The following is a 24,184-nucleotide window of genomic DNA, read 5'->3' on the forward strand; positions in this document are numbered from 1 at the left end:
CTAGGTGACCTGCCCACGCCAAGCATACCAGCAGAGCAGAGGGTAACGCAGAAGAAAGCACTACAGAAACTTTTCACACCATAAAAGCATTTCTCTCATCCAGAAACGCAAAATAAAAAACTTTAAGAGAAAGTTCTTATGAGCAAATCTCCCTATTCTTTGGCAGCAATCATCTGTGTCAGTGTTTATGTAACAACAAATATCTCACTCTCTTTTGACTAGGGTTGGAATACAGATATACTCAAGTACAAGCGGAGGAGTCCTGACTCCTCAAAGCATCTCTTAAAAGAATCAGCTGAAAACTCTGCTATATTTGAACTTAAGAAAACGGCCAAGTTCATAAAGCATACGTTATAGTAGAACTCAGACTATTTTTGTAGCATCCTGCCCTTGTTAGTGTCTGCCTTTTCCCATCACCTCACCCCCACCATTTTCCAGATTCTTGGACTTCACAGCTCCTGGAACCTGGCTTTGTTTCTCCTGTGTTTGAGTACATGCAATGTTGAAGAAACTATGAAAGTGAAGGACAGTTTGCAGATTTGTATTTTAGGAGACAGGTAAATGGCAGGTAAGAGCATCTTCTGATTAACCAGAAGACTGTTTACTTTGTATTAATGCAACTTTTGTTTTCAACAAAAAGTTTTAAGTGTGTCTGCATTTGAGAGAACTTGGCTTCACGAGTACTAACTTATGAGTCTTATTAATGTGAAATATAAAATGTAATTCATGCCTAGTAGCCCTAACCCAGCTTCAAAGAGAGTTCTAGACTTAGAACTTCAGATCTGACTTTAAACATTTCAGGAACAGTACATAGCCTATTTATTTGGGCAATCTTTTACATTTTTCTTAGTGAGTGTTCCAAAATAAGGAGAAGATCCCCAGTGGAAAAGATGTAAGTAGAAAATGCCACAGAAAGGTAGAAGGAAAATAATTATCTAATATTAGTAAAGTGCTGTGAATCTTGCAGTAAAGTATAAATAATACATAAGTGACTAGAAGTAGTAAATAATATTAAGACATTCATCTCTAATAGTGACATCTATAAAATAAACACCCTATAGATTGTATATACAGTAATCACTGTCCATAGGTTGACAAATACACCGAGAATAAACATGAGTTCCTTTTATAACTTTTACAATATCAATGCTAATCAAATTGTTTTCCTTTGTCAATTTAGAGATCTCTAAGGCAACGGTGCCTGCGCAGAAGTCTCCCACACACATTAAAGCCTCAGCATGCTTTGCTAATTTTCTTTTTCTCACTTTGAGATGGCTCTTCTCATGATATTTAATTATTCTTTTAAGCTCTGAGTCAATATAATTTAGGATATTTGATAGCCCCATTGTCCTTAAATTTTGAGGGTACGGACACCTTCTCTGATGATTTCATCTCCAGACCCTAAACATCTAATTCAGAGCCTGGCAGTGATGTATTAGGTATATAAAGGCTCTCCTTGAATACACACACACACACACACACACACACACACACACACACACACGAAGTCTACTCTTGTCTTCATTTTTTTTTTTTTTAAAGAAGATGTTGGGGGTAGGAGTTTATTAATTAATTTATTTATTTTTGCTGTGTTGGGTCTTCGTTTCTGTGCGAGGGCTATCTCTAGTTGTGGCAAGCGGGGGCCACTCTTCATCGCGGTGCACGGGCCTATCGCGGCCTCTCTTGTTGCGGAGCACAGGCTCCAGACGCGCAGGCTCAGTAGTTGTGGCTCACGGGCCCAGGTGCTCCGTGGCATGTGGGATCCTCCCAGACCAGGGCTCGAACCCGTGTCCCCTGCATTAGCAGGCAGATTCTCAACCACTGCGCCACCAGGGAAGCCCTTGTCTTCATTTTAAACAAAATTTTCTGTGGGGCTACTATGTATAATTAAGGGAGACATGGTTTGCAAACCAGACACAGCAGCGGACCTAGATAACTGCTAGGAAGTTGGTAGTGAGTTTCAGCCACCACAGATTTCTTCCCATCTCGTCAGATCATCCTATCCTCATGGCTTTAAATCACTATCTTAGATTTAGTAATGGGTTAACAGTTTCAAAATGAAAATAGATGCTTTCCCCTCCACTCATAAACATGTACAGTTAATACTGTGTGCCCAGTTAATGTCCACTGAAGGGAAGGACAATTAGAATATAAATTATTTTTTGTCTGCTCTTTTTTATTGAATGATCATGTAATAAAATCAGGAGATTTTATGTGAACTATTACCTTAGGAACATTTGTTAAGACAAGTATAGGTTTAATAGTGTTAGCACTTCTATCTGCCTGGATATTTGTTCAAAATTAGGCCTCTTCTTTTTCCGATAATCGATTCTACTCACTAGGAATGGATCTGCCTTGACAGCCTTCGGTTACTTTCCGATTTCTAAGTTCACTTATATACAGCATACAAACCTATCTCACAGAATATTATTGGAAAATGTTAGAAAGCAGAAAAATACTGAAGAGAGACGTAATTGCTGAAATAGAATTGTTAGGAAACATCCATAGACCACAACTGCTAAAACTCATATACTTGCCATAATTAGCTTCGGGTCTCTTATTTCTCAAATAAACTAATGTCCCTTTCTCTATCATTTTAAGTGCAGTGTGAAGAATTCAAGCATACTTCAAGATAACATTAAATATAAGTTTTAAAGTTTTTATATTTATAAATACATGGGAATTGGATTGATAAAAGGCTGATTAAAAACAAAATTATGAGTACGTATTTTCCAAGAACATAATCAGTGATTTAAAAGAGATGGATGTCATCATATTTGTGCTGTCCTTCATTTTATAAAAAGGGAGATAAATATTGATACTTCCGTGATTTAGGGGGATGGGGAGGGGCAGAAATTAGCTGTGTCGGTAGCAAATTATTTTATGTTTTTTAGGCTTCTGAGAAAGAAACAGTATTTATTGCACAACTTTAGAACAATAAAATTATCTTGCTTAAATTGGACACTAAAATATTTTCAAATTTTTCCATAAAATAAACATATACCAATTATTATTTAAATATGCTTTATACAAAGTAAAAAACTGGATGACAGATACATTGAGAATGGCCTCCCTCATATAAAAACTTCATGATACAAAATATTCGAATCATTATAGTTACAAAGAATTAACTCTGAAATTGCTTTCTAAATGTAGTGAAACTGGGTTGCACATCTACTAAAATAAGCTGCCATTTTGACAGTTGGGACTATAGGAAAAGAGATTATCATTATTGAACGGAAAAGCCCTTTTAACATATAAAAAGGGAAAAATTTTAAAACATGCTAAAGTAATTTTCAAAGATTCTGAGATCCCATCTTATTTTGTTCTGTTCAGTCCTTCCTACCCTGTAAGGGTAGGACTCCTGCTCACTGTTAAGGAGTACAATCCTGCATCAGTTCAACAGCCATTTCTAGGCAAAGAGTCACTTTGTAATATAAGGATAAAAAGTCAAAACATGCTCCCATAGTTGAATGAACAGACAACAAGAAGCATGTTGTTATTCTGCCCCTAGCAAAAAGCAAGATGCCAAGCACCTTCCTCTCCCTTTAGGATCACAGGTTCTTATCCCAGTAGCTGTAAACTAACTAGGTTTACACTATCTGTGGGTTGTGGATGCTTTTTCAGATAAACCTCATGTGTTCCAACTGGGGAAAAGTGTAACACTCCTGGAGTCTGAGATCTGGATCACTGGAGATTAAATGCAGGGAGCTGGGATAAATTAAAAAATTTAGAATTTTATTTCAAGTAAATTCTTATATCAGAATAAAGATTTTCAAGTTTTCAACACAGTGTTATCTTTAAAAGATGAATGCTTGTCGGAGCGCAAGAGACACTACAAAATATTTCATATCATTAGATATGAATAAATAAAACTGCAGTTGAAAAGGAAGTGTGAGTAAAATAGCTCAAAAATAAAATGTACCTTTTCTTCAACCTAAATCCCCCTTCCCCTCACAATCACTTACTGTTGGTTTGTTTGCACAGCACCGGTTTTCATGCCTTGCTGAAGACTGCTGATATATATGGGCTGATGTTTCTGACTGGAAACATTTAGCTCAAGTTTGTACAACTGAGCTTTTATCATACAGACAAAGCAGTAAGACCGTAACAAAATAACAGCAGACAGTATTATCCTTATTATAATGAATCATCTCATTAGCCAATTTTACCAGGCTGGGCCATCAAACAGAAATAATTCAATGCTGATCAATTTTAGAAAATGGAGCCTTTGTTTTGGTACTTCTTTTTCTTGGTTATTATTAAATAATCAGACAAATACTAAAAAAGGTATGATCGAGTTTTTGCAAGTTTTTTAAAGATACGTACAGCTGTATCATGTACTCTCTTTTTAAGATGCGGTAAGCGTAATATTTGCTGGATTTTTTTTCCCCTTTACAAACTTCTTAAATACACACTGCAGAATATAAATTTCATGCTTTTGTAGTCTTTAGTTATTAACTCTGTATTTTCTCACCCTGGTTAGAGGGAAAACAGAAAATAAGCTTTTTGTTCACAAGAACTCAGACAGGGGGTGATGGCTCAAGCCCAACCTTAGCGCACTAACTCTGTGCTGACTCCACAGTGTGCCCAGCGTCATCGCCAGAGAAAGAGAAATGTAAAAATCCTGTCCAAAGCTGAGCAAAGGAAACGGGGTCCTCACTGGGACAGCAAAGTTCTATTCCTGACTTTTAAGAAAACACCACAGAATGTTTAGAAATAAAGTTTCTGCTATGGAATGAAAGCAATATACTAAAATTTAAACATACTGTAAAGGTGAGTGAAACTTACGAACGTAAGCACCAAAATAATGGCATGCTGAAGAAAAATAAGACGGAAAACTTCCTTCTAAAAGCTTGGCACTTTCCTCTCCCATTTAGAGAAACATATCTGAGCAGAGGGGTGGGTAGGAGACCAGGACTGGGACAGTAAATAGAGAACTAAAATTAAAACCTCTCCTCTCATGGGATATAATCCATTTAACAAACAGCTCATGGACTCTGATTTTCATCTATCTTATTTTGCAGCTATATTTCCCAATAATTTTAATTTTTACCAAGGTGAGTGTTCATGCCCTGTTTTAAAACTGTTGGATCCTTACTCTGATTTGTGAAATAAAGGGACAGGGAGGGGTGGAGGTGGGGGAGGGTTACCCATCTTAAATCATTTTTAATCTTTCATTGTCAAAACTTTCTATGTTGATTAGGTCTGCTTGCCCTCCTGAAACCCCACGATGCATTCCACTCGCTGGTTCTCTCCATTACTACTAAGTCTTCCTGCTTTTCTTCTGACCAGGCAGAAGCACTCACACTGAGCTCAGACTTCTGTACTTAATGTAAAAAATTAGCACAATGCATGGAGTCATTTCTGTGTATATTCTAATACCTTTCTTCAAGTACAGTTTCTGAGGACAAATGAAAACACCTAAAATAGTGTTTAGGTCAATTTCTTATTAAAAAAAGGAAATAAGGATTTAAAATCAAACACTGGAATATAGTTTCTGAAAATTCTTGATTATGTTTAGCTTGATTTAAAGTTACTCATTTGTATTTAATACACAAAACTAAATGAAACCTGAACTTCTAAATAGCAAGTATATGAAATAAAATCTTCTTAATAGGTGACCTATCCAAAACCGAAAACAAATAATCGACCTAGTTTCAGTAAATTTTTGCTTTACTGGGCTCTGGGCTATGGTGCAAGAAAAAGGCTGGAGGGGAACTGAAATATAATTTGGGGCCAATATGGAAAGTTAGGCAGAGACATTTCATGATCAAATGAATGACATTTTGCATTTATATAGCACCTTATATAGTCAAAGTGCTTTACAATCATTATTACTTGACAGCCATTCATCAATGTAAATAAACATAGTTTATAATCTGTCAACAAATGTAAGCACTTTGGGGCAACCAAATACCCAAGAGCATCTACTCAGTAGCAAACTCTTAGACTAGTACATAGAATTAAGAAAAAATACGACAGCCACCTGTCATAACATCAGACACAAGAAGTCACTTATTGATCCTAACGACTGATACTAAGATGTTAAGTATTAGGAATTATTGAGAAATAGCAGGTTTTATGTTAAGGAATAAGTAAGACAAATGAGGTGCAAGTCAACAAGGAAATTACCCCAAAGGTAAGGCCACCTATGACTCATAAGTATATAAAAAATACATCTTTTATATACTTTTATATGTGGAGGGCAGTTGCAACGAAATGTCAGCCCATTGCTAGAATCTGATCCTCAGTTACTGTGATATTCCAAAAAAAGAAGAAAAATGAACACACTGCCTGATTTTTTTTCTTCTGTAACTTCTCCCCAAATAACCTAACCAGTGCATTCACTTCTGCCAGCAAATAAGATAGTAGGAAATAATGAAATTCTATTTATGTTTTAAAAATAGTTTCCAAATCTTTGGACAAATTTAATTTCCTATAAAACAATGTGAAAACTCAGTTTTTCCCTCTAAATAGTTCTATCAGGTGCCTTAGGTAAGATCTGATTAGCACCTCTGCCAATGTATTTATGTCTTTGCAAAAAGTGCACTTGCCAACCATTTTACATAGTAAGTATGCAAGTTATTTGAAGTGCATTTGGAAAACAATTGAAAACACAGATTAATACATCATAAAAAGATTAATTCCCTTTAAACAAAGACATTCTTAGAAAGCATGGTAACACAGAGACACAATAAAGAATATAAATTGTATATCAATTATTGGCAGAAAATCTAATTCATTACAAAGCCTACACCATTGGGGAAAGGACATTTTCATACAAAGAAAAGTACTACACTAATATACAACACTTGTAATTGGGCATTTAAAAATTTTTTGGCACATTAAAAGGAACCAAAAGGACTACAAAATAAAGGACCAAGAAACTAAAACATTATAGATACAGAAGAGAGAAAGTCCTCAAATGGAAAACAACTAAATACGTGAAATACAGACAAAATATAAGCTGGCTGAATTTCCTGAAATGTTATATGTAACAGAAGTATGCTTTGAATGCGGGGTGTTTTTTATTCTAATGGCAGGACTTGTCTACCTTGCTGTGGCTGGCTGGACGTGGCCCGGGTAAGACCTTCTCGTGCTGGTGGCTTGTCTCTGCCTCGCCAGGAATGACTGCCCCGAACCTGTACTAGCAAGTCTGTCTTCTGCCGCCTTTTTATGCAGAGTCATTCCCTACGTAACACGGAAAAAAAGTAATCAGTGAAAAAATAATGGAACACACCCTCACAAAAGAAAATTTCATCGCGCAGAATTTGTTACCTGACGACATAAGGCACAATTAGGAACGTTCACTCTGCTCATGATAGATTAAAATCTTAGAGACATTTAAGTTCCAACAATTAGGTACAAATCTTTTGGAAAAATTAAGGCTGAATTTTCTGAATTTACAATAACCCAAACAATAGATTATAATAGAGATGGATCTTTGGAATGCATCGTCCATACTCAATCATACATACTTCCCTTTCGAATCAAATGCATAAAGTGATTTTCCAAGAAAAAAAGGGCAATTGATTGGTAGCAGTTGATTCACGTGGGGATATGGAAATCAGAGGGTTTAGTTAGAATAGAAAACCACAAAAGCACTTGTTCTTTCTTAGGGTGGAAAGTCACACCAGGTATAATACATACCACCACGCTGCTTTTCTTCACAGGCACACTTGTTAAGGGAAGTTCCTGACGGCTGGCCCACACAGCGGGCCCAAGGAGCGCAGGGGTCCTTCCCGAGGACTGGAGAAGGAGGCCTACCCGCTTAGAAGGGGGACGAGCCCACCTGCCGGGCCCAGGGCACCTGAACGGGAGGGAGAACCTGTGGCGCTCTCTAAACGCGGAGGAGTAAACAGTGAGGACCCCGAGTAGATCCGGTAAAAAGGGTTTTGGTTCTCATTTAATAAGCTAGCGAAGAACCCTGGCCAGAGAAGCAGGAAGAACTGGGAGCGGCAGCTTTGTCTCACCGGTGATTGGAAGCGAGATGACGGGAGGAAGCGGACGCCGGCAACAGGGAAGGAGGAGAAACAGAGCCGGGAGAGAGGCGGAGCAGGCGCCAGAGGCGCTGGGCAAACCCGCACAGAAGGCAGAAGGCAAGACAAACCTCCCAACTCCCGTCAGCTCCAAGGAAACTGGGGTCATGGCTCTGCGTTTCAAACAGACCCCAATGCACAACATTCTCCACTCTCCCCACGAGAAAACCCAGGATGTGCTTTTTACTCAGTTTGGAATTAAAGCATTTAAGGATCTGAATAAAATGGACAAATCTGTTAATTTGGCTACATAAATTAACAATTATATTTTATTTAAAATATACCTTTTTAACTTTCATATTCTAAACAACTTATTCAAATTCTAGACTCCCCTTCAAGATCTCAGTATCCATCATGAGGCCATTCCCTGAGATACTTAATACCTTTTCCCAGCACTCACCATCCTCACTTCCAGTTCGGTTGTCTGGGATGCAGAACTTTCTGAATGTATGTATGAAGCTGTTACCGGCTACCTTATCTGAACATAACTTGTGTGATCCTACTGGGAGTTATTCCTTCACTCTCCGCAGAGCTGAAAACTAGGATTCTTCTTTAATACCACGTCACAGAATAAATCAGTTTTGTTCCATAAGAAACACAATATGTGAAGTCATAAAAATCAATCAGGTATATGAAATCACTAATACGGACTAAGGGGCAGAGCTCCCAGATTGCTAACATTAACCTTGAAGGAGGACGAAGAGAAAACAATGTGGGTGAAGTCAGGACTAGTTCCCAGAGACCTTCCTTAAACACAGGTTTTTCTTATTTTTTACATTTTAATTTTCAATTAATCTATATTTGTTAACAGTAATGGTAATGTAAACCCAGTATGATTTCCTTTTTTGTTTTTTAAAATTGTGATAAAAATCTTAAATATGTAGTACCAAGGCAAATATAAATGTGGACATGTCATAAAACTGTATGAAATTTTGACAAAGTTCAAATCACATTATTAGGAGACCTGGGACATGAACCTTTCAGACACAGTATCAATTATAACGGTAAAATGGTATAATTTACAATTGTAATTGTAAAACGGTACTGTGCCAGTTACACAACTACAGGGTCAGAGGGGTATGATGAAAGGAATCGGGTCCAACTTCCTGTCTCAGGCAGCTAACGCTTTGAAAAGGCGGAGTGGTCTTATTGGGAAGAAGAACAAAGCAGAAAAAGAAGAAAAGGTCTAAGAAAAAAAATATTGAAAAAGTACAGCATTCTTCAAAATCCATAGCTCTTCATATCCAGAAAAGTCTTACTGAAGCCCAAAATGCTGATAAGCATTTATTTTCCCCTGCAATACGTTTAAGATTTTTTGTTGTAAAATTCAATTTCAAAACCTTCAGCTGTTCAGGGTCTAAGACTGTGAACATTTACCAAAACCTGAGAGACAGTTAAACTATTTTCATTACAAGTACCGCTCCTGCAAAGGCACTGAAATAGTACCACAAAACAAAAGCTACCGTATCTGTGTTTAGATATTATTAAAGTCCCTACCACCCGAGAATAAAATGGTCCTGAGAGACAGAAATCTTTCTATCCTCTAGGACAAGGATAATGATGTGTCCACAATGTTCTAGCCCCGTTTACGGTGGTTCCTGTATCTGTTGTTTGGCCCTAAGATGAGCATTAGGGTTTTGTTAGTGTGTGTTAGGACAGTAATTACTTTCAGATTCATTTGGTAGAATTAATTCTACAGTAAAGGGAGTATAATAAATGATACATATTCACTGAATTTCGTAATATGTTTTGATGTGTTATTTTCTTACCATATTGTACCAGGCACTAACAATATATTTCTCCTCCATCTCTCTTTGACTCTTTGTTTTCTCATATTCTTTCTAAAAAGCAAGCACATGTAAGCATGTTAAGATGAAAAACAATTCAACATAAATAAAATACTCACAATAAACTATCTAAGTTCACGGGCACAACTCTACAGTCAGCTCTCTATATCCATGGGTTCCACATCCACGGATTCAACCAACCCCAGATCGAAAATGGTAAAAAAAAAAACAACCAACCAACCAAACAACCAGGAAGTTCCAAAAACCAAAACTTGAATTTGCCACGCATAGGCAACTATTTTTTTTTAAAGTATGGATATCTTTTTTTAAAATTAATTAATTATTTTTGGCTGCGTTGGGTCTTCGTTGCTATGCGTGGGCTTTCTCTAGTTGCGGCGAGCCGGGGCTACTCTTCATTGCAGAGCGTTGGCTTCTCATTGCGGTGGCTTCTCTTGTTGTGGAGTACGGGGTCTAGGCGTGCGGGCTCTAGAGCGCAGGTTCAGTAGTTGTGGTGCACAGGCTTAGTTGCTCTGCAGCATGTGGGAATCTTCCCGGACCAGGGCTCGAACCTGTGTCCCCTGCATTGGCAGGCGGATTCTTAACCACTGCGCCACCAGGGAAGTCCCCATAGGCAACTATTTACATATCATTTACATTGCATTAGGTATTATAAGTAATCTAGAGATGGTTTAAAGCACATGGATGATGGGCTTAGATTTTATGCAAATAACCACATTCACTACTTTCTACGAGGGACTTGCGCATCCATGGATTTTGGTAACTGTGACTCGTGGATGTTGAGGGATCACTGTGCACAGCAAGGCTTCTAGAATCGAAAATTTAAAAATCAAATGTCTTATCATATCACAGTAAACTACCTCCAATGAATAGAATTGCCGATCCCGTTCGTGGAGCTGATTTTTAAGAGCTTGTATTTCTGGTGCTGCTCCTTGATTTTGTTTAGGATCTAAAGTACGGATAACCTGCAAAAAGTAATAAAAGAAAAACTTTAAAAGTCTCAAACCCAAGGAGTGTAATATCTAAGGAAGCAGTCATTAAAAAAAAAGATAAACCTTATGAGACTCAAAAGTTATCTTACGTGGACACTTTAAAATCTGAATGTATAAAATGATATCCAGTTGTTACAATTCTTAATTATATAAAAATTTAAAATTATGTGAAAGAGTCAGTGATAAGAAGTAATTCTGGCTTGAAATTAATCACACTACAGCAGACACTACTGACAGCAATCTTCCCTTTTCCGTGCCTCTGACTTGGTTCAGGGGCCTCTGCCTCTGACCAGATGTGCGAGGATGGAGCGGGTCCCAGTGGTCCACAAGCCTGTCTCTGTGGTCCTTCTCCTTTGCCAGACGCTGGGTTTACACACAGCCTGGTGACACAATTCTAGCTGGCCCACCAGAGGGCTTCTGGGAAGGGTCTTTGCTTTTTGGCTCAGCAGTTTTACTATCAAAAATGATCAACCCCATAGAAAACTTGAAAGAGCGGAACAATAAAAACCCATTTCCTTTAACCCGGATTGACCAACTGCAGCACTGCCACCTTTGTCTCATGACACATGACCCTCAAGCACTTCAACACGCATCTCCTTAGACTAAGGACATCCTCCCACAACATCTGTAAGAAAGTGAACCTCTCTATAAGTCATCACGATTCAGCCCAAATCCACATTTCCACAGGTGTCCCCAATCCAGGATCGCTGCATTTGGCAGGGAGGTCCCTTCGGGCTCCTTTACAGGAGAACAGCTTCTGGTGTTCCATGATGCTCCAGTGCCTATTTCTGCTTTCATAATGTGGATTCTCATCCCAAAGTCTGGATTTATCTGATGCCTTCCTGAAGGTGTTACTTAACTTGCTCCAGTAACCTCCTTTTCCCTGGGAACTGGAGCTAGGCCAGAAGCCCTGAGCACTGCCAACAGCAAGGCTCATCTGGAGACAGAGGTGGGCCCTCCCGCCAGGCACAGCCGATTTTGACAATTAGGCAAGGTGGGGCTGCCACTCATTTCCTACATAGAAGGGTGATTCCCTCTTGGTAACGAGTAAGTAACCTGGGGCTGGGGCGACCTGTTTTGATCACGGCCTCTTGCTCTTTTTGTCGAAAGACTCCTCGTGTCCTTCTGTGTGAGAGGTCACCGTTCAGGCACTGTATTTTGAAACATCAGCGAAACACAATGAGAAAGTGCAGTGAGAGGCCCACAGACTCACACTTACACTTTTGGCTTTCTCTAAGTATTTTTTATATCTTTCTTCCATTTGCTTCATTTCCTCTTCTTTCTTCCGTAAAGCTTCTTGTAATTCTTCAATTTTTAAGGCTATCGGTGAGACAGTAAAAAATTAAAAATTTTTTAGACCTAACAACTTGAAAATATTTCAACTGACAAAATAGTAAACAGCTTTGAGAGACTGTTTTGTCTATACTTATATATAATTTTATTTTTTTAAGTTCACAATTTTTTTAAACAAAAAGCTTTTCTTAGAAATAAACAAAAACTACACTATGGAAGTGCACAAATTAGAAAGTATTCATGGATGGCTGAAGGGATAAACAAAATGTGGTCTATTTACACAAATAGTTGATTATTCAGCCTCCATTCTGATACACGTTAAAATATGGAGACATTATACTAAGTGAAAATGAAAGCCATTATGTGAAGTGAAAGAAGCCGGACACAAAAGGACAAATATTGTATGATTCCACTTATATGAATTACCTAGAAGAGTCAAGTGCATAGGGACAGAAAGCAGAACAGAGGCTACCAGGGGCTGGGAAGAGGGGAGGAGGGAAGTGGTTAACAGGTAGAGAGTTTCAGTTTGGGAAGATGAAAACGTTCGGGAGATGGACAATGGCTGTACAACAGTGTGAAAGTACTTAACATGTCCCTGAACTATATACAATGGACTGGCCAAAAAATTCGTTCGGGATTTTCATCGCAACTCACGGAAAAACCCGAACGAACTTTTTGGCCAACCCAATACTTAAAAATGGTTAAAATGGTCATTTTTATGTTATGTATATTTCACTACAATACTAAAAAAATAAAAGTCTGTGTCCTTCTCCCACATCTACAGAGAAGAATTGATAAAGTCAAGCTACAAACGGGTGTAAATATCAACCAAAGGAAAAGTCTGGCTGACTTAATGACACTGTGAAAAAAATTTCATAAAATATGCATTAGCATCCATCGTTAAGGAAAAACTCACAACTAAATTAGAAATTTAAGAAGTACTGTAAAGATGATTATGTGTGTGTGTGTGTGTGTGTGTGTGTGTATACTCTTTCTGTGAACAGGGCAAATTCCTTAATTGCTAGAAAATATAATAGGGCCTATTTCTAAAAAAACCAAATTTTATTTAAACTCATCACTAGCGCTAACCAACTGAAAACTACGCTAATTGGGAAAACTCACAGCTGTTGTTGAACCTCGGCTCAAGGTCCTCGATGATGGCTCTCTTCTTCTGCAGCTCATTATTGGCCTCATGCAGCTTCTCTCTGTAACAAAAGATGTTAACACTCTTACCTACCACTGTTTTGCATTTTTTCACTTGAAATGAAAGATATAAATTCTTTCTTTATGGGATACACTAGCATAGCACACAAGTGCTATGAAACAAAGATGAAAAAACTAATCCAACATAAACGTATTTTCTAAATGACTAAAAAATAGAGACAAAAATCTCAGAGTTTGAAATAGTAGTCATTCTTTTATATAAACCTGCACAAGAGGTTAGAAATAACTTAATGATCTTTATTGTTTCTAGGAATAAGGATATCGTAAACATTAAATTTAAAACTTTGCTGAGGTTTTATAATGCAAAACTCTTGCAAAAAAATTGAAGCTCCTAAAATAAGAATAGAAAGAACAGTACACTCCAATAAAAAAGAATAAATTAATGGTACATGCACCCACGTGGAGAGATATCATAGAATAATGTTGAATAAAGTCAGACACAAAAGTATAATACTATATGATTTTTTTTATATGAAGTTCAGAAAGTGGCAAAACTAACAAAGGGTGATAAGAGATCAGCAGTGGCTAGTCTGGGGATGTAATCAATTAATTAAAAGAGAGAACAAAGAATCCTGGGGTGTTGCTGGAAACATGCTATTGATCTGGGCTACCTGCCTATGTAGGAAAACACTCATCAAGCTGTAGACCTAGGAACTCAGGATTTGTATACTTTATTGTAAGGTATATTCCAATATAAAAGTAAAAGAATGAATGAACAGAAGTTTTTTCCTAGTATTTACATAATGTGTAATTCTCTATACTATTTAGTGCGGCACTCTGTAATATGAGAGGGAAAAAAGGCTGCAAAAATTGGAAAATACAGAAAAACACGAAGAAAAAATAGAGTACTTTGTTATATCTATTTCTGGTCTTTTCTATGCATAATACTTTAATAAATCTTTGTTGAGGGTATACACACACACACACACACACACACACATGCAGACATATGTTACACAAAATAAATATATACAGTTTAAATAAGAAAAACTAAGCCCAGTGAAGAAAAATGTTAAGAAATAAAAATTATCCCAGAACCTTAAAAATGCCATGTGTTCCTATCTCTTTCCCAGTGGTAACCAAAATCAAGAATTTTAACCATTCTCATGATTTTTGTGATGGGCCTCTGTGTATATTCCTGAACACTACACATTGCTTAATTTTGCCCTATTTTTACTTTACACATTAATTATACTGTATGTACTGTTCTGTGACCTCCATTTTTTACTTAACATGCTGTTCTTGAGATTCATTTATGTTCATGTGTTAGCCCTGGTTTATACCTTTTTATTGCTGTACAGTGTTCTATTGTTTGAATATATCCCAATCTATTTATCATTTTACAGTTGGTGATATTTGTATTGTTTCTGCTTTTCTGTGATTAAAAACAATGTTCTTTCTTGTTAAACACACAACTTGTGAGGAAAGAAGTGTGTCCAGACATTACCCAGTGCTCTTGAGCTCCTATGTTGTTTCTACTTCTGGCCATGAAGGTATGGATAACTGTTACTGGACTTGCTCTCCTGCTAATAACAAGTAGGAAGCTGGGCAAACTATGTAAAACAACTGTTTCAGAAGGTGGACAGTAAGCAGTACAAGATTCTGATCCTCAGAGAAAGAAAACCAGAGTGGGAACCCCTATGATCTCTCTGGCTTTCTGTCTGCAGTCAGGAGGAGATCACAGGAAGGGTGTGCCCATCCCCCTGAGCTGAGGACAAAGAGGTTAGAACGTGGGGAGGCAGATGCGGCTAGAATTTTTGGAGCACAGAGTAAGGGATGAAAGAGCTATGTAAGAAAAGATCACCATAAATTGGCATATGGGTGCGCTTAAGTGTTTGGATTAATACTAAATTGCATGTTTCTAGGAATGGACACCACGAGGTTTGTCAAGGGACAACTACAGAAGAATGAAAAATTACTGGGGCTCTGAGAGGGAAAAATCCCAAAAGTCCACACATTTGAGTTCCAACTAGTCAGAGTTGTGTTCTCACTGAAACTGAAACATTTGGTAGGGACCTCGAAGTACAGAGCTTTTCAACTGGGGACAATTTTGCCCTCTTGGGGCTGTCTAGAGATAATTTTGATTGTCACAACTTAGGAGGGTGTTACTGGCTTCTAGTGGGGAGAGGAAAGAGATACTGCTGAATATCCTACAATGCACACAACCGCCGCCTACAACAACAACAAAAAGTCATCAGAGGGAAATGAATAATAACTAAATAAACTACCTTATAGTCACTTTTTAAAAATAAATGTTTGAAACTGACAAAAAAAACCCCAAAACCCCAATGTTCTTTCACACTTTCTTCTAAATGTCCCCTGGTAAACATGGACCACAGCATCTCTGGGAATCTAGGGTATACATAGAAACGTAGAATCAATGGGTCACAGAATATATGCATGTTGCAGTTTACTGAATAAACTGATGTATATCCCTACCAGCAGTGGATGAGAGTTACCAGCACTCAACATCTCTGGCAATACTTAGTATGTCTGATTCTTAAATTTTACCAATTTGTTGTGTGTAAAATAGTCTTGTTGTAGTGTTAAATCTGCACTGTCATTCATCTTTTGAGATGTCTGTGGGCTCTGTGGTAGGCTGCACTGTGTCTCTGAAAAAGATATGGTGAGGTCCTAAACCCCAGAACCTGTGAATGTGACACTATCTGGAAATAAGGTCTTTGCAGATGTACTTAGTTAAGATGAGGTCATACTGGATCAGGGTGGGCCCTAATCCAATTACTGGTGTCCTTATAAGAAGGCCACGTGAAGATGGAGAGAGAGGTTGCATCTATACACCAAGGAATACCAAGGGTTGCTGGCAGCCACCAGAAGCTAGTAGAGGGGTACATGGAACAGATTCTCCATTAGAACTTCTAGAAAGAACCAATCCTGCTGATACCCTGATTTCAGACTTCTAGCCTCAAGAACTGTTAGAGAATAAATTTCTGTTGTTTTTAGCCTTGCAGTTTGTGGTAATTTGTTATGGCAACCACAGGAAACTAATACAGGCCTCATCTTCACTAATAAATTCTTTTTGATGAAGATTTTTACCATGTAAATGAACACAGAACAATGGTTAGACAGTAGTTTTATGAAACCACAGGTATTCTATTATCTGCAATTAAGGGACGGGAAATGAAAAAAGGACAGAATTCAACACTAAATTCTCACTGCAGGTAACCTCACAGTGGCTGGAAGGTGATAGGTGCTGTTCTAGTATTTTAAGAACCTGCCCAGTGATAGACTTGCCCTAGGAGCGTCTCACTTTCCCATATAAGAAAGGAAAGAAAGAAAGAAAGAAAGGAGGAAAGAGAAAGAAAGAAATTAGGATAGCACGCAGCAAACTGCCAGGCTATGGCCACTATGGTACCCAGGATGACTGTTTACCACAGTCTCACCCTGTAACGCTCCACCAGGCTGGCAATCCATGGGCACCCACACTCAATGTCTGCAAGGACAGAGGTTTGCCAGAAAGTGATAGGAAGGGTTACGGCAGTTACTGGGTGCAAGAAAAATTACAAAACACTCCTAACATTGTCAACCTCAGATATGGAAGAAGGTTTCTTCTTCATGAGAAAACAACTGTAATATTTAAAAATTTAATCTTTTAGATCAAAAAGTCATGTTCAGGTATGTTTGCAATTCAAGGAAATGTTTGAAAAGCTGCTACTGATAAGCTTAATAATACTTTAAAACATTTACATAAAAAGGAAGCTTCAGCTGGCCAGACTCTAGAGCTGGAAAATTCAGCCCATGGCCCGTTCCTGCATAGAAAGCTTGGTTGGGACAGTCACAGCTCTGGTTTACATACTGCCTGTGGCCGCTCTCGAACCTCAGAGCTAAGTGGTTGTGACACAGACCACTGTCTGCAAAGCCTAAAGCAACTGCTCTCTGTTCCTTATAGAAAACATTTCTGACTGCTGATCCAGAGGGTCCCACACTCCTAACTGGGATCATTAAATACTATCGTGAAGACATAAAACCCTGGAATCTCACTTGAGAAAACAGTTCTAACACAGTAATTGTTTTGATCTGAGGACCTGGGGTGAAGATGACCCTTTAGATACTATTAATGTCTCCTATAATCTTCTATACCTTCAGGGCTACCCATGCCACTGCCTAGATACTCTGTAACCACCAACACAAAACACTGATGTTTCACTGGACAATGTAACAATGAGCCTCAATAGCTTTTATACTTACAGATGTTCTTCAAGCTTCTTTTTTAGAAGAACTGACTGAAAATGGAAAATAAAAAAATAGTTTATTACTTAACATTTTAACTAATAAGCTAATTTTAAAAAATTAAGAATATAGTAGTAAATAACTGAGTGAGCCCTCAGTAAGTTCTCTGGTCAAAGAGCTGAAAATACACAATGTACCCAAGTTTATTTCTCTTTGATAAGGGAGACAGCAGCCTATAAGTGATAAAAACGATCAGTATAAAATACCCATAAACTGTATGTCTGAATTCTCTATTTATAGTCAGGGAAATGAATAAAAAAGCCACTTATGTACAGATCTAATATTCCTGGATGCAATAGGCAAGTAGAACTCTAATAATAATAGACGGTCCCTAAGACACTTTTTATCTGCTATATTTTCCTTGCATCATGGGATCAACTTCCGTAAACACTTACTGAATTAATCAGAAGTTTCTGATATGCACAGGTTGCAAACAGTTTATGTGACAGGATAGGAACGTGAAAGATGGGATATGCACAGCATTTAATATGCTGGAGAATGCAGCTTTGACTGGGTATTTAAAAAAAGAGTCTCCTGAGAAGCAGGAGATCAGAACTGACCTAAAATAAACAAAGAATAACGGCATTCCATACAGGACCACCAGGTTTCATAATTAAACTCAACGCTTGTAGGGTACACATTACTAATGAATTCTGTGAAACAGTTCACGTTGAGATAAATAGTTACATAATTAATTCAGCCAAACCCAAATAATACAGACTTAGGAAACAAACTGTCCCATCAGTCAAGAGCAGCACGGAGGGGAACATACCCGTCACACCGGGCTCTTCCATTTTCAGTCCCCTGACTTGATAGTGATTACTGTCATCGCTTATTCGAGCCCATTCTGACACAGCTCTGGAATATTCAAATGCACTTTTTTGCTGAGTATGTCAACTACAGCTAGGTTAGTGGACCACAATGTCCTCTACCACTGCTTCCCCCAAACATAGAGAAAGATGATAACCCTGTTGACTTTTTATTTTTTAATAAATTTATTTATTTATTTTTGGCTGCATTGGGTCTTCGTTGCTGCATGCGGGCTTCTCACTGTGGTGGTTTCTCTTGTTGCGGAGCATGGGCTCTAGGTGTGTGGGCTTCAGTAGCTGTGGCTCGCGGGCTCTAGCGCGCAGGCTCAGTAGCTGTGGCGCACGGGCTTAGTTGCTCCGCGGCCTGTGGGATCTTCCCGGACCAGGGCTTGAACCCGTGTCCCCTGCATTGGCAGGTGGACTCTCAACCACTGTGCCACCAGGGAAGTCTCAACCCTGTTGAATTCTGATTACTGCTCATTCCTTCTCCAGTACAGAGGGTAAAATGAAAAGACTTTAAAAAACACCTTAGCTTTAATTGTGCATTTCTGTCTTGATTAGGCGCTAAGCAAAATTAATTTTTAAATCTGAGATAATATATAATAAAATGATTATGTAATGAGCAGTTAATATGCCAGGCACTCACTCAAGTTTATCATGTGCACTGTCTCATGTCAACCTCACAACCGTGAGTGATACCAGCCCCATCTCATGGCTGAGGGAGGTGAGGCTGGGGAGACATTCAGGGGCTTTCCAGAGGCAGATCCCAAATTAAAACCCAGGCCTGCCAGACCCCGGAGTCTATGCACAGTCTTCACCTCCACTGAAGCCTCTCCAGTGGAAGACTGTTACTCATAAAATATGGCATCAGGAGGCCAGACTGTGACAGCAAGCTAGCTTCAAAATACTTGATAAAAACAAACTAGTTATAACAATGGGGGTAGGAGCGGGATGGGAAAAAAAAGGAGCAGAGTTCCTTTTAGCCTGACTGGTTAGGTTTTTGATATCCTTTAAGTATCTTAATTGTAAAGGGCATAAACCTATAAGTAATATTGGTATATTCCTTTTGCATAAAACTCCTGTTAATTTAAAATTTCAACCACATCAACTATGATGGCAGATAATGTATAAATCAAAAAACTCTTCAATATATAGAAATGAATAGGAAGCCATACTTACAATAGCCTTGAGCAGAAACCATGCCAAGAGACAGAGAGGACATATTAGTATGAAGCAAACACAGCAGCCAATAGAAGGAACGATTTAGTAATTCATGAACAGAAGTAAAAGACACGCATTTTTTTCAAAAATGTACATTTTTCTTTCTTCTATGGTCTCCTCATCCTGTCTTGTTCTCTGGAGTTTTATACACTGTGGCTAGCTCAAATTATCCATATGCCTGGATATAACAATGCTTTTCTGCTTCCATGCTAAAAATAAATGACATAAAAATAATAATAAAAATGTGCAAATCACGCTACTCTGACTTAAGGTCACATGAAAGGACTGTGCTTTTGATAACAGAAATGGGCAGAAATTACGTTGTTCTTTAGAGAGGATCAATTCCATTTGGCAGGCCGCTCTGTGCATTACATATTCCTGAGAAGCAACACTGTAGGTTGGGTGAAAAGAGAGGCGACAACAACATTGAACACCTGCCGTGGGAAGAACCACACGTCGTGGGTCACACTTTTCTCCACATTATGCTGAGCCCGCCTTCAGAATGAGGCAAGTTTCTATCTGAATCTTTACAGAGAAAACAGCTCTGAGAGAATTTTCAAGAATTTAGAGCAACACATCTCAGCATCTGAGCAGTCAAATAAATTGACTAATTTATGCCAATAGCACTTCTAGGCCTGGGAACTCATTTCTGAAATATGGCCTCTTAAAGCAATGACACACAGCATATTTAATTAGATTTGATAGCCACAGTGATATCTAATCAGGTTATGTAAAAAACTGTTTTACAGAATAAATACCTTTCTGTATGTTTAAATATAAGTAAGAACAGCAAGTATAATGGTTATTAGAGTCTAACACTAAGGTTGAGTGGATACTGAGGTTTCGCCATTTTTACTTCCTAGGATCTGCACACCCCTCCCCTCTCTACCATAACAGACCAACAGAAAGTCTCCTCAAAGTTTTCGAGACCAAAATGAAGTCTACATTTACCTCAGTTTAAGGGACCTAGTGATTTCACTGAACTAAGAAATGTTACCCGCTTTGGTTCACTGCTAAGACCCTCTTAGTTTTACTAGTATTTTCATACACGAATGGTGGTTTTGCTTGTGATTTAGCATTCTGGAGAAAGGCATGCTTGAAAGTAAACCATGGTATTTCAAACTAGTTCCATTTTAATAAGGGGATGATGTGGTTTAAATGTTGGTGAGAATTTTAGGAACTGGGAATCAATGTGGGGATCTAAGAAGAACTACCACCACATCAGAGGATAAATTACAGCCCATCATCTCAGAGAGCACACTGCCAACATAAGCCAGATGGGTGCATAAGAAACTCATAAAATTAGGTCACCAGTGAGCTTTTTATACCTCACACTCTCAGGTTTTAAGTAATATGCTGTTTTGTTTTTACACCCTCTTACGTTACTAAGGCTGGACGGAACTAGATGTGTCTACAGTTTTGACGCTGAGTGCCCCAAATGACTCTAACAATGAAAACAACCAAATAGGTTTATACTCAAAAGCCAGAGTTACTCCGGCAAAAGGAAAAAAGTTATCAACTGACTGAAGCAAAGATTAAACTTCAGTTGTTATCCCCTCTTCACACTGGTTTTGAGCCCTTTTACAGGAGCAGCTCTAGTGTATACAGCTCATTAAATGTAAGGGATTTGCAAAACATGATTGATTTACGCCTGCATCAGAGCCTGACTACTATGAGCTGCCCCAGCTCACTGTGTGGGGCGGTGAGCATGGCGAGGTGGGGAGGACCCTGTTCCCGCCTTGGCACACTTACTCTTTTCTAGGTGAGCGCCCGCCAAGCAGGCAGGGCTAGGGCAGAGGGGCAGAGTGCTAAGCGAATATTAAAATAGGGCAGTGAGCTTATATTTGAGAGAGAGAGAGAGAGAGAGCGTGCGCACAAGCAGGGGCAGGGGAGTGTGTGTGTGTGTGTGTGTGTGTGTGTGTGTGTGTGTGACAATGTGCGTGTGAGTGTGTGTGTGTATCTGTGTGGCGGGAGGGGCAGGGGGAGAAAGCGGGATTCATAAACCTAGAGATGGTAGCATTTTAGAAATGGCATTATTTTCTTTTTCTTTTTGCGGTACGCGGGCCTCTCACTGTTGTGGGCTCTCCCGTTGCAGAGCACAGGCTCCGGACGCACAGGCTCAGCGGCCATGGCTCACAGGCCCAGCCGCTCTGCGGCATGTGGGATCTTCCCGGACTGGGGCATGAACCTGTGTCCCCTGCATCGCCAGGCGGACTCTCAACCACTGTGCCACCAGGGAAGCCCGGCATTATTTTCTTAAAATCAATTTTACAACAAACATTGCTACTTGAACATGCTAAGTTTCTATCAGCATTTTTTTTTTTTTTGACCAGAGGGAAAAACCTATACTCTGAATACTGAGGTGAGCACATGTAAAACATAAAACCCCAATTAATTCTTCAGCTGATAACTACAAGTAAACTTCTAATTCCCAGCAGGATGAATCTGAAAGAGACAATAAAGTACTGTCTGGTCCTTTTTATAAGGAATGTTAGTAAAAGGAAAACACTGTTTCTTTTCTATAACCACTATAATTACAATTATTTTGATATAGACCATCAAATAAAAGTTATAGCTTTTCTTAACATTATGAAACTGTTGGACCATCACTGGTACATATTAAGACTTACATCTTCTGCCTTTGAGCCTTGATCCTGTAAAGATTTTTGCAATTCTTCAACTTGTGACTGTACTTCTAGAAGTCTTTGATTCACCAGCCTAGAAATCAAAGGTACATTAATTTTCCAAGTTCTGACTAAACTTATGCCTTTTGCCTTAGGTTTTCACATTGGTTCGAGAAACAGTATAATGAGAAAAACAAAGTCTCATGTTATAGTCGTAGTAGCTCACTTTTCTGGTTGTTTTTTGTATTGCTTAAAATGTCTATAATGATATCCAATGCAGTGTTTTGGTGGACACATTTTGTTGAGCTGGTATATTTATACACATATATTTATCTGAAATTCACTTCACTATAGGTTTGTTCAAACTGAGTGTCAGGCACCACACTCAGCATAGTGCTAGCAGACCCTTGCACTCGAATTTAGTGGGGAGACAAAATGTAAAGAAATAAAATACGAGCTAAATACTTCAACACAGCACACAGAGGTACACACAGGAGTGACGGCTGCTCAGAGAAGCTAGGACTGCACCTAACTGCGTGGAGGAGCTGGGCTTCACTTGAATGGAGACCAGACAGTAAATAAAACGCTTATGTGGTTAAGGGTGGAAAGGGGATTCAAGACCGAGAATTCAGCATGTCCAAAGCACACAGAAAGGGAGCGGGTACGAAGAGTTCAGGAACTGTATGGCTGAAGACCAAGTTATGAGGCGAAGGAAGGCTGGAGATGAAACCAGAGGAGAAAAGGAGAGGCTGGGACACCCCTCTGAGAAATGCAAACGTATTTTTATTTATCCTATAATCGGGCCTAAAATTTTGTTGGGATGGGAATAGCCCAGCCAGCCTTTAAAAATGCTGATTCTGGAGCTCAATCCCCATAAATTCTCTAGAACATTAGGATGCAACATTCAGGGGACCAGTAGGTCTTGGACGATGTGGAAGGATCAGACAGTGTTTCAGAAAGATCACGCTGGTGTGAAAGTGGAGGAGACCGCCTGGGAAGCCCCACCGGGGCCGGCACAGTGATCACGCCTCCCCCTAAAACAGAAGGGGGCAGAGGCGGGGTGCACGGAAAATGCAAAGGAATACAAGGAGCAAAAAGTAACTCAGGAGTCCGGTCTGAGCTACCAAGGACCATTTACTGAGAAAGGGAATACAGGAAGAGCAGGCTGAGAAAGAGGCACAAAGGACTTCATTTGGTATTTGTCGAAAATGAAGTGATGAGAGATGCCTGTCGAACAGCTGGACACCTGCACCTGAAGCCCAGCGGGAGGGCTAAGCCGACCCTCCAGACCCAAGAGCCGTTCGGCAATGACTGAAGCCACGAGCATGAGTAACAGTGGCCAGAAAGAACGTGAACCAGCTCGGAGGAGGAACAAGAGGGGCCACGGCAGACCACCAAGCAAAGGGCTGAAAGAGGAGCCTCGCCCTGGACAGCAATCCAAGGACTGGGAGAGACACAAGCGAGGGCTGTTCCTGAAACTGAGAACAAGTCTGCGGAAGGGGAAACGATCCACAATGAAAACAGTAAAGAGGCGAGGAGAGATAAAGTCCTAACTGCTCCCACTGGACTGGCTAGTGAGTACTTGAGTAAAAGCCAGATTGCTCCCAATTAAGGACAAAACAGGGCAATGAATATTTAGAATCCAAATAGCCAAGAAGTTCAGTAAGAAATTTTTTTTACTCAACAAGTGACAAGAAATTCTTACTGTAAACCTCTAGGTTCTATAATTTAGTGAGAATCACAGTAAAAAGGCAATAAATCTATAATAATAACTGATGTTTTTCACACAAAGGAATCTGTTTTTTCACTCAGTGAAAGAATTATCTGAAAACTCATATTCAATATGGAACAGAGGTACATAAGTACGTTGCTGACTGTAAATTTGTTTAATTTTCTCAGGAAGCAATATGAAAAATATATCAAACT

General features: G+C 39.0%; 1 protein-coding gene across 2 annotated transcripts in view; it reads right to left on the reverse strand.

Annotated features, from left to right (window-relative positions):
- Positions 1 to 24,184, reverse strand: part of HOOK3 (hook microtubule tethering protein 3) — a 126,068-nt gene that overhangs the window by 28,339 nt on the left and 73,545 nt on the right. For both annotated transcript variants that reach the window (XR_009517908.1, XM_060001429.1), the window contains exons 16-22: positions 22,265 to 22,352; positions 17,563 to 17,597; positions 13,255 to 13,337; positions 12,059 to 12,159; positions 10,708 to 10,812; positions 9,812 to 9,883; positions 7,058 to 7,194 (exon numbers count right to left, since the gene is read on the reverse strand). Coding sequence is in view for 1 of the 2 variants with exons in the window: in XM_060001429.1 (XP_059857412.1) it covers positions 7,058 to 7,194; positions 9,812 to 9,883; positions 10,708 to 10,812; positions 12,059 to 12,159; positions 13,255 to 13,337; positions 17,563 to 17,597; positions 22,265 to 22,352 (621 nt within the window). In the remaining variant the exon portion in view is untranslated. The remainder of the gene's footprint in view (positions 1 to 7,057; positions 7,195 to 9,811; positions 9,884 to 10,707; positions 10,813 to 12,058; positions 12,160 to 13,254; positions 13,338 to 17,562; positions 17,598 to 22,264; positions 22,353 to 24,184) is intronic.

This window comes from Delphinus delphis, chromosome 21 (genome assembly GCF_949987515.2).
Source record: "Delphinus delphis chromosome 21, mDelDel1.2, whole genome shotgun sequence".
NCBI lineage: Eukaryota > Metazoa > Chordata > Mammalia > Artiodactyla > Delphinidae > Delphinus > Delphinus delphis.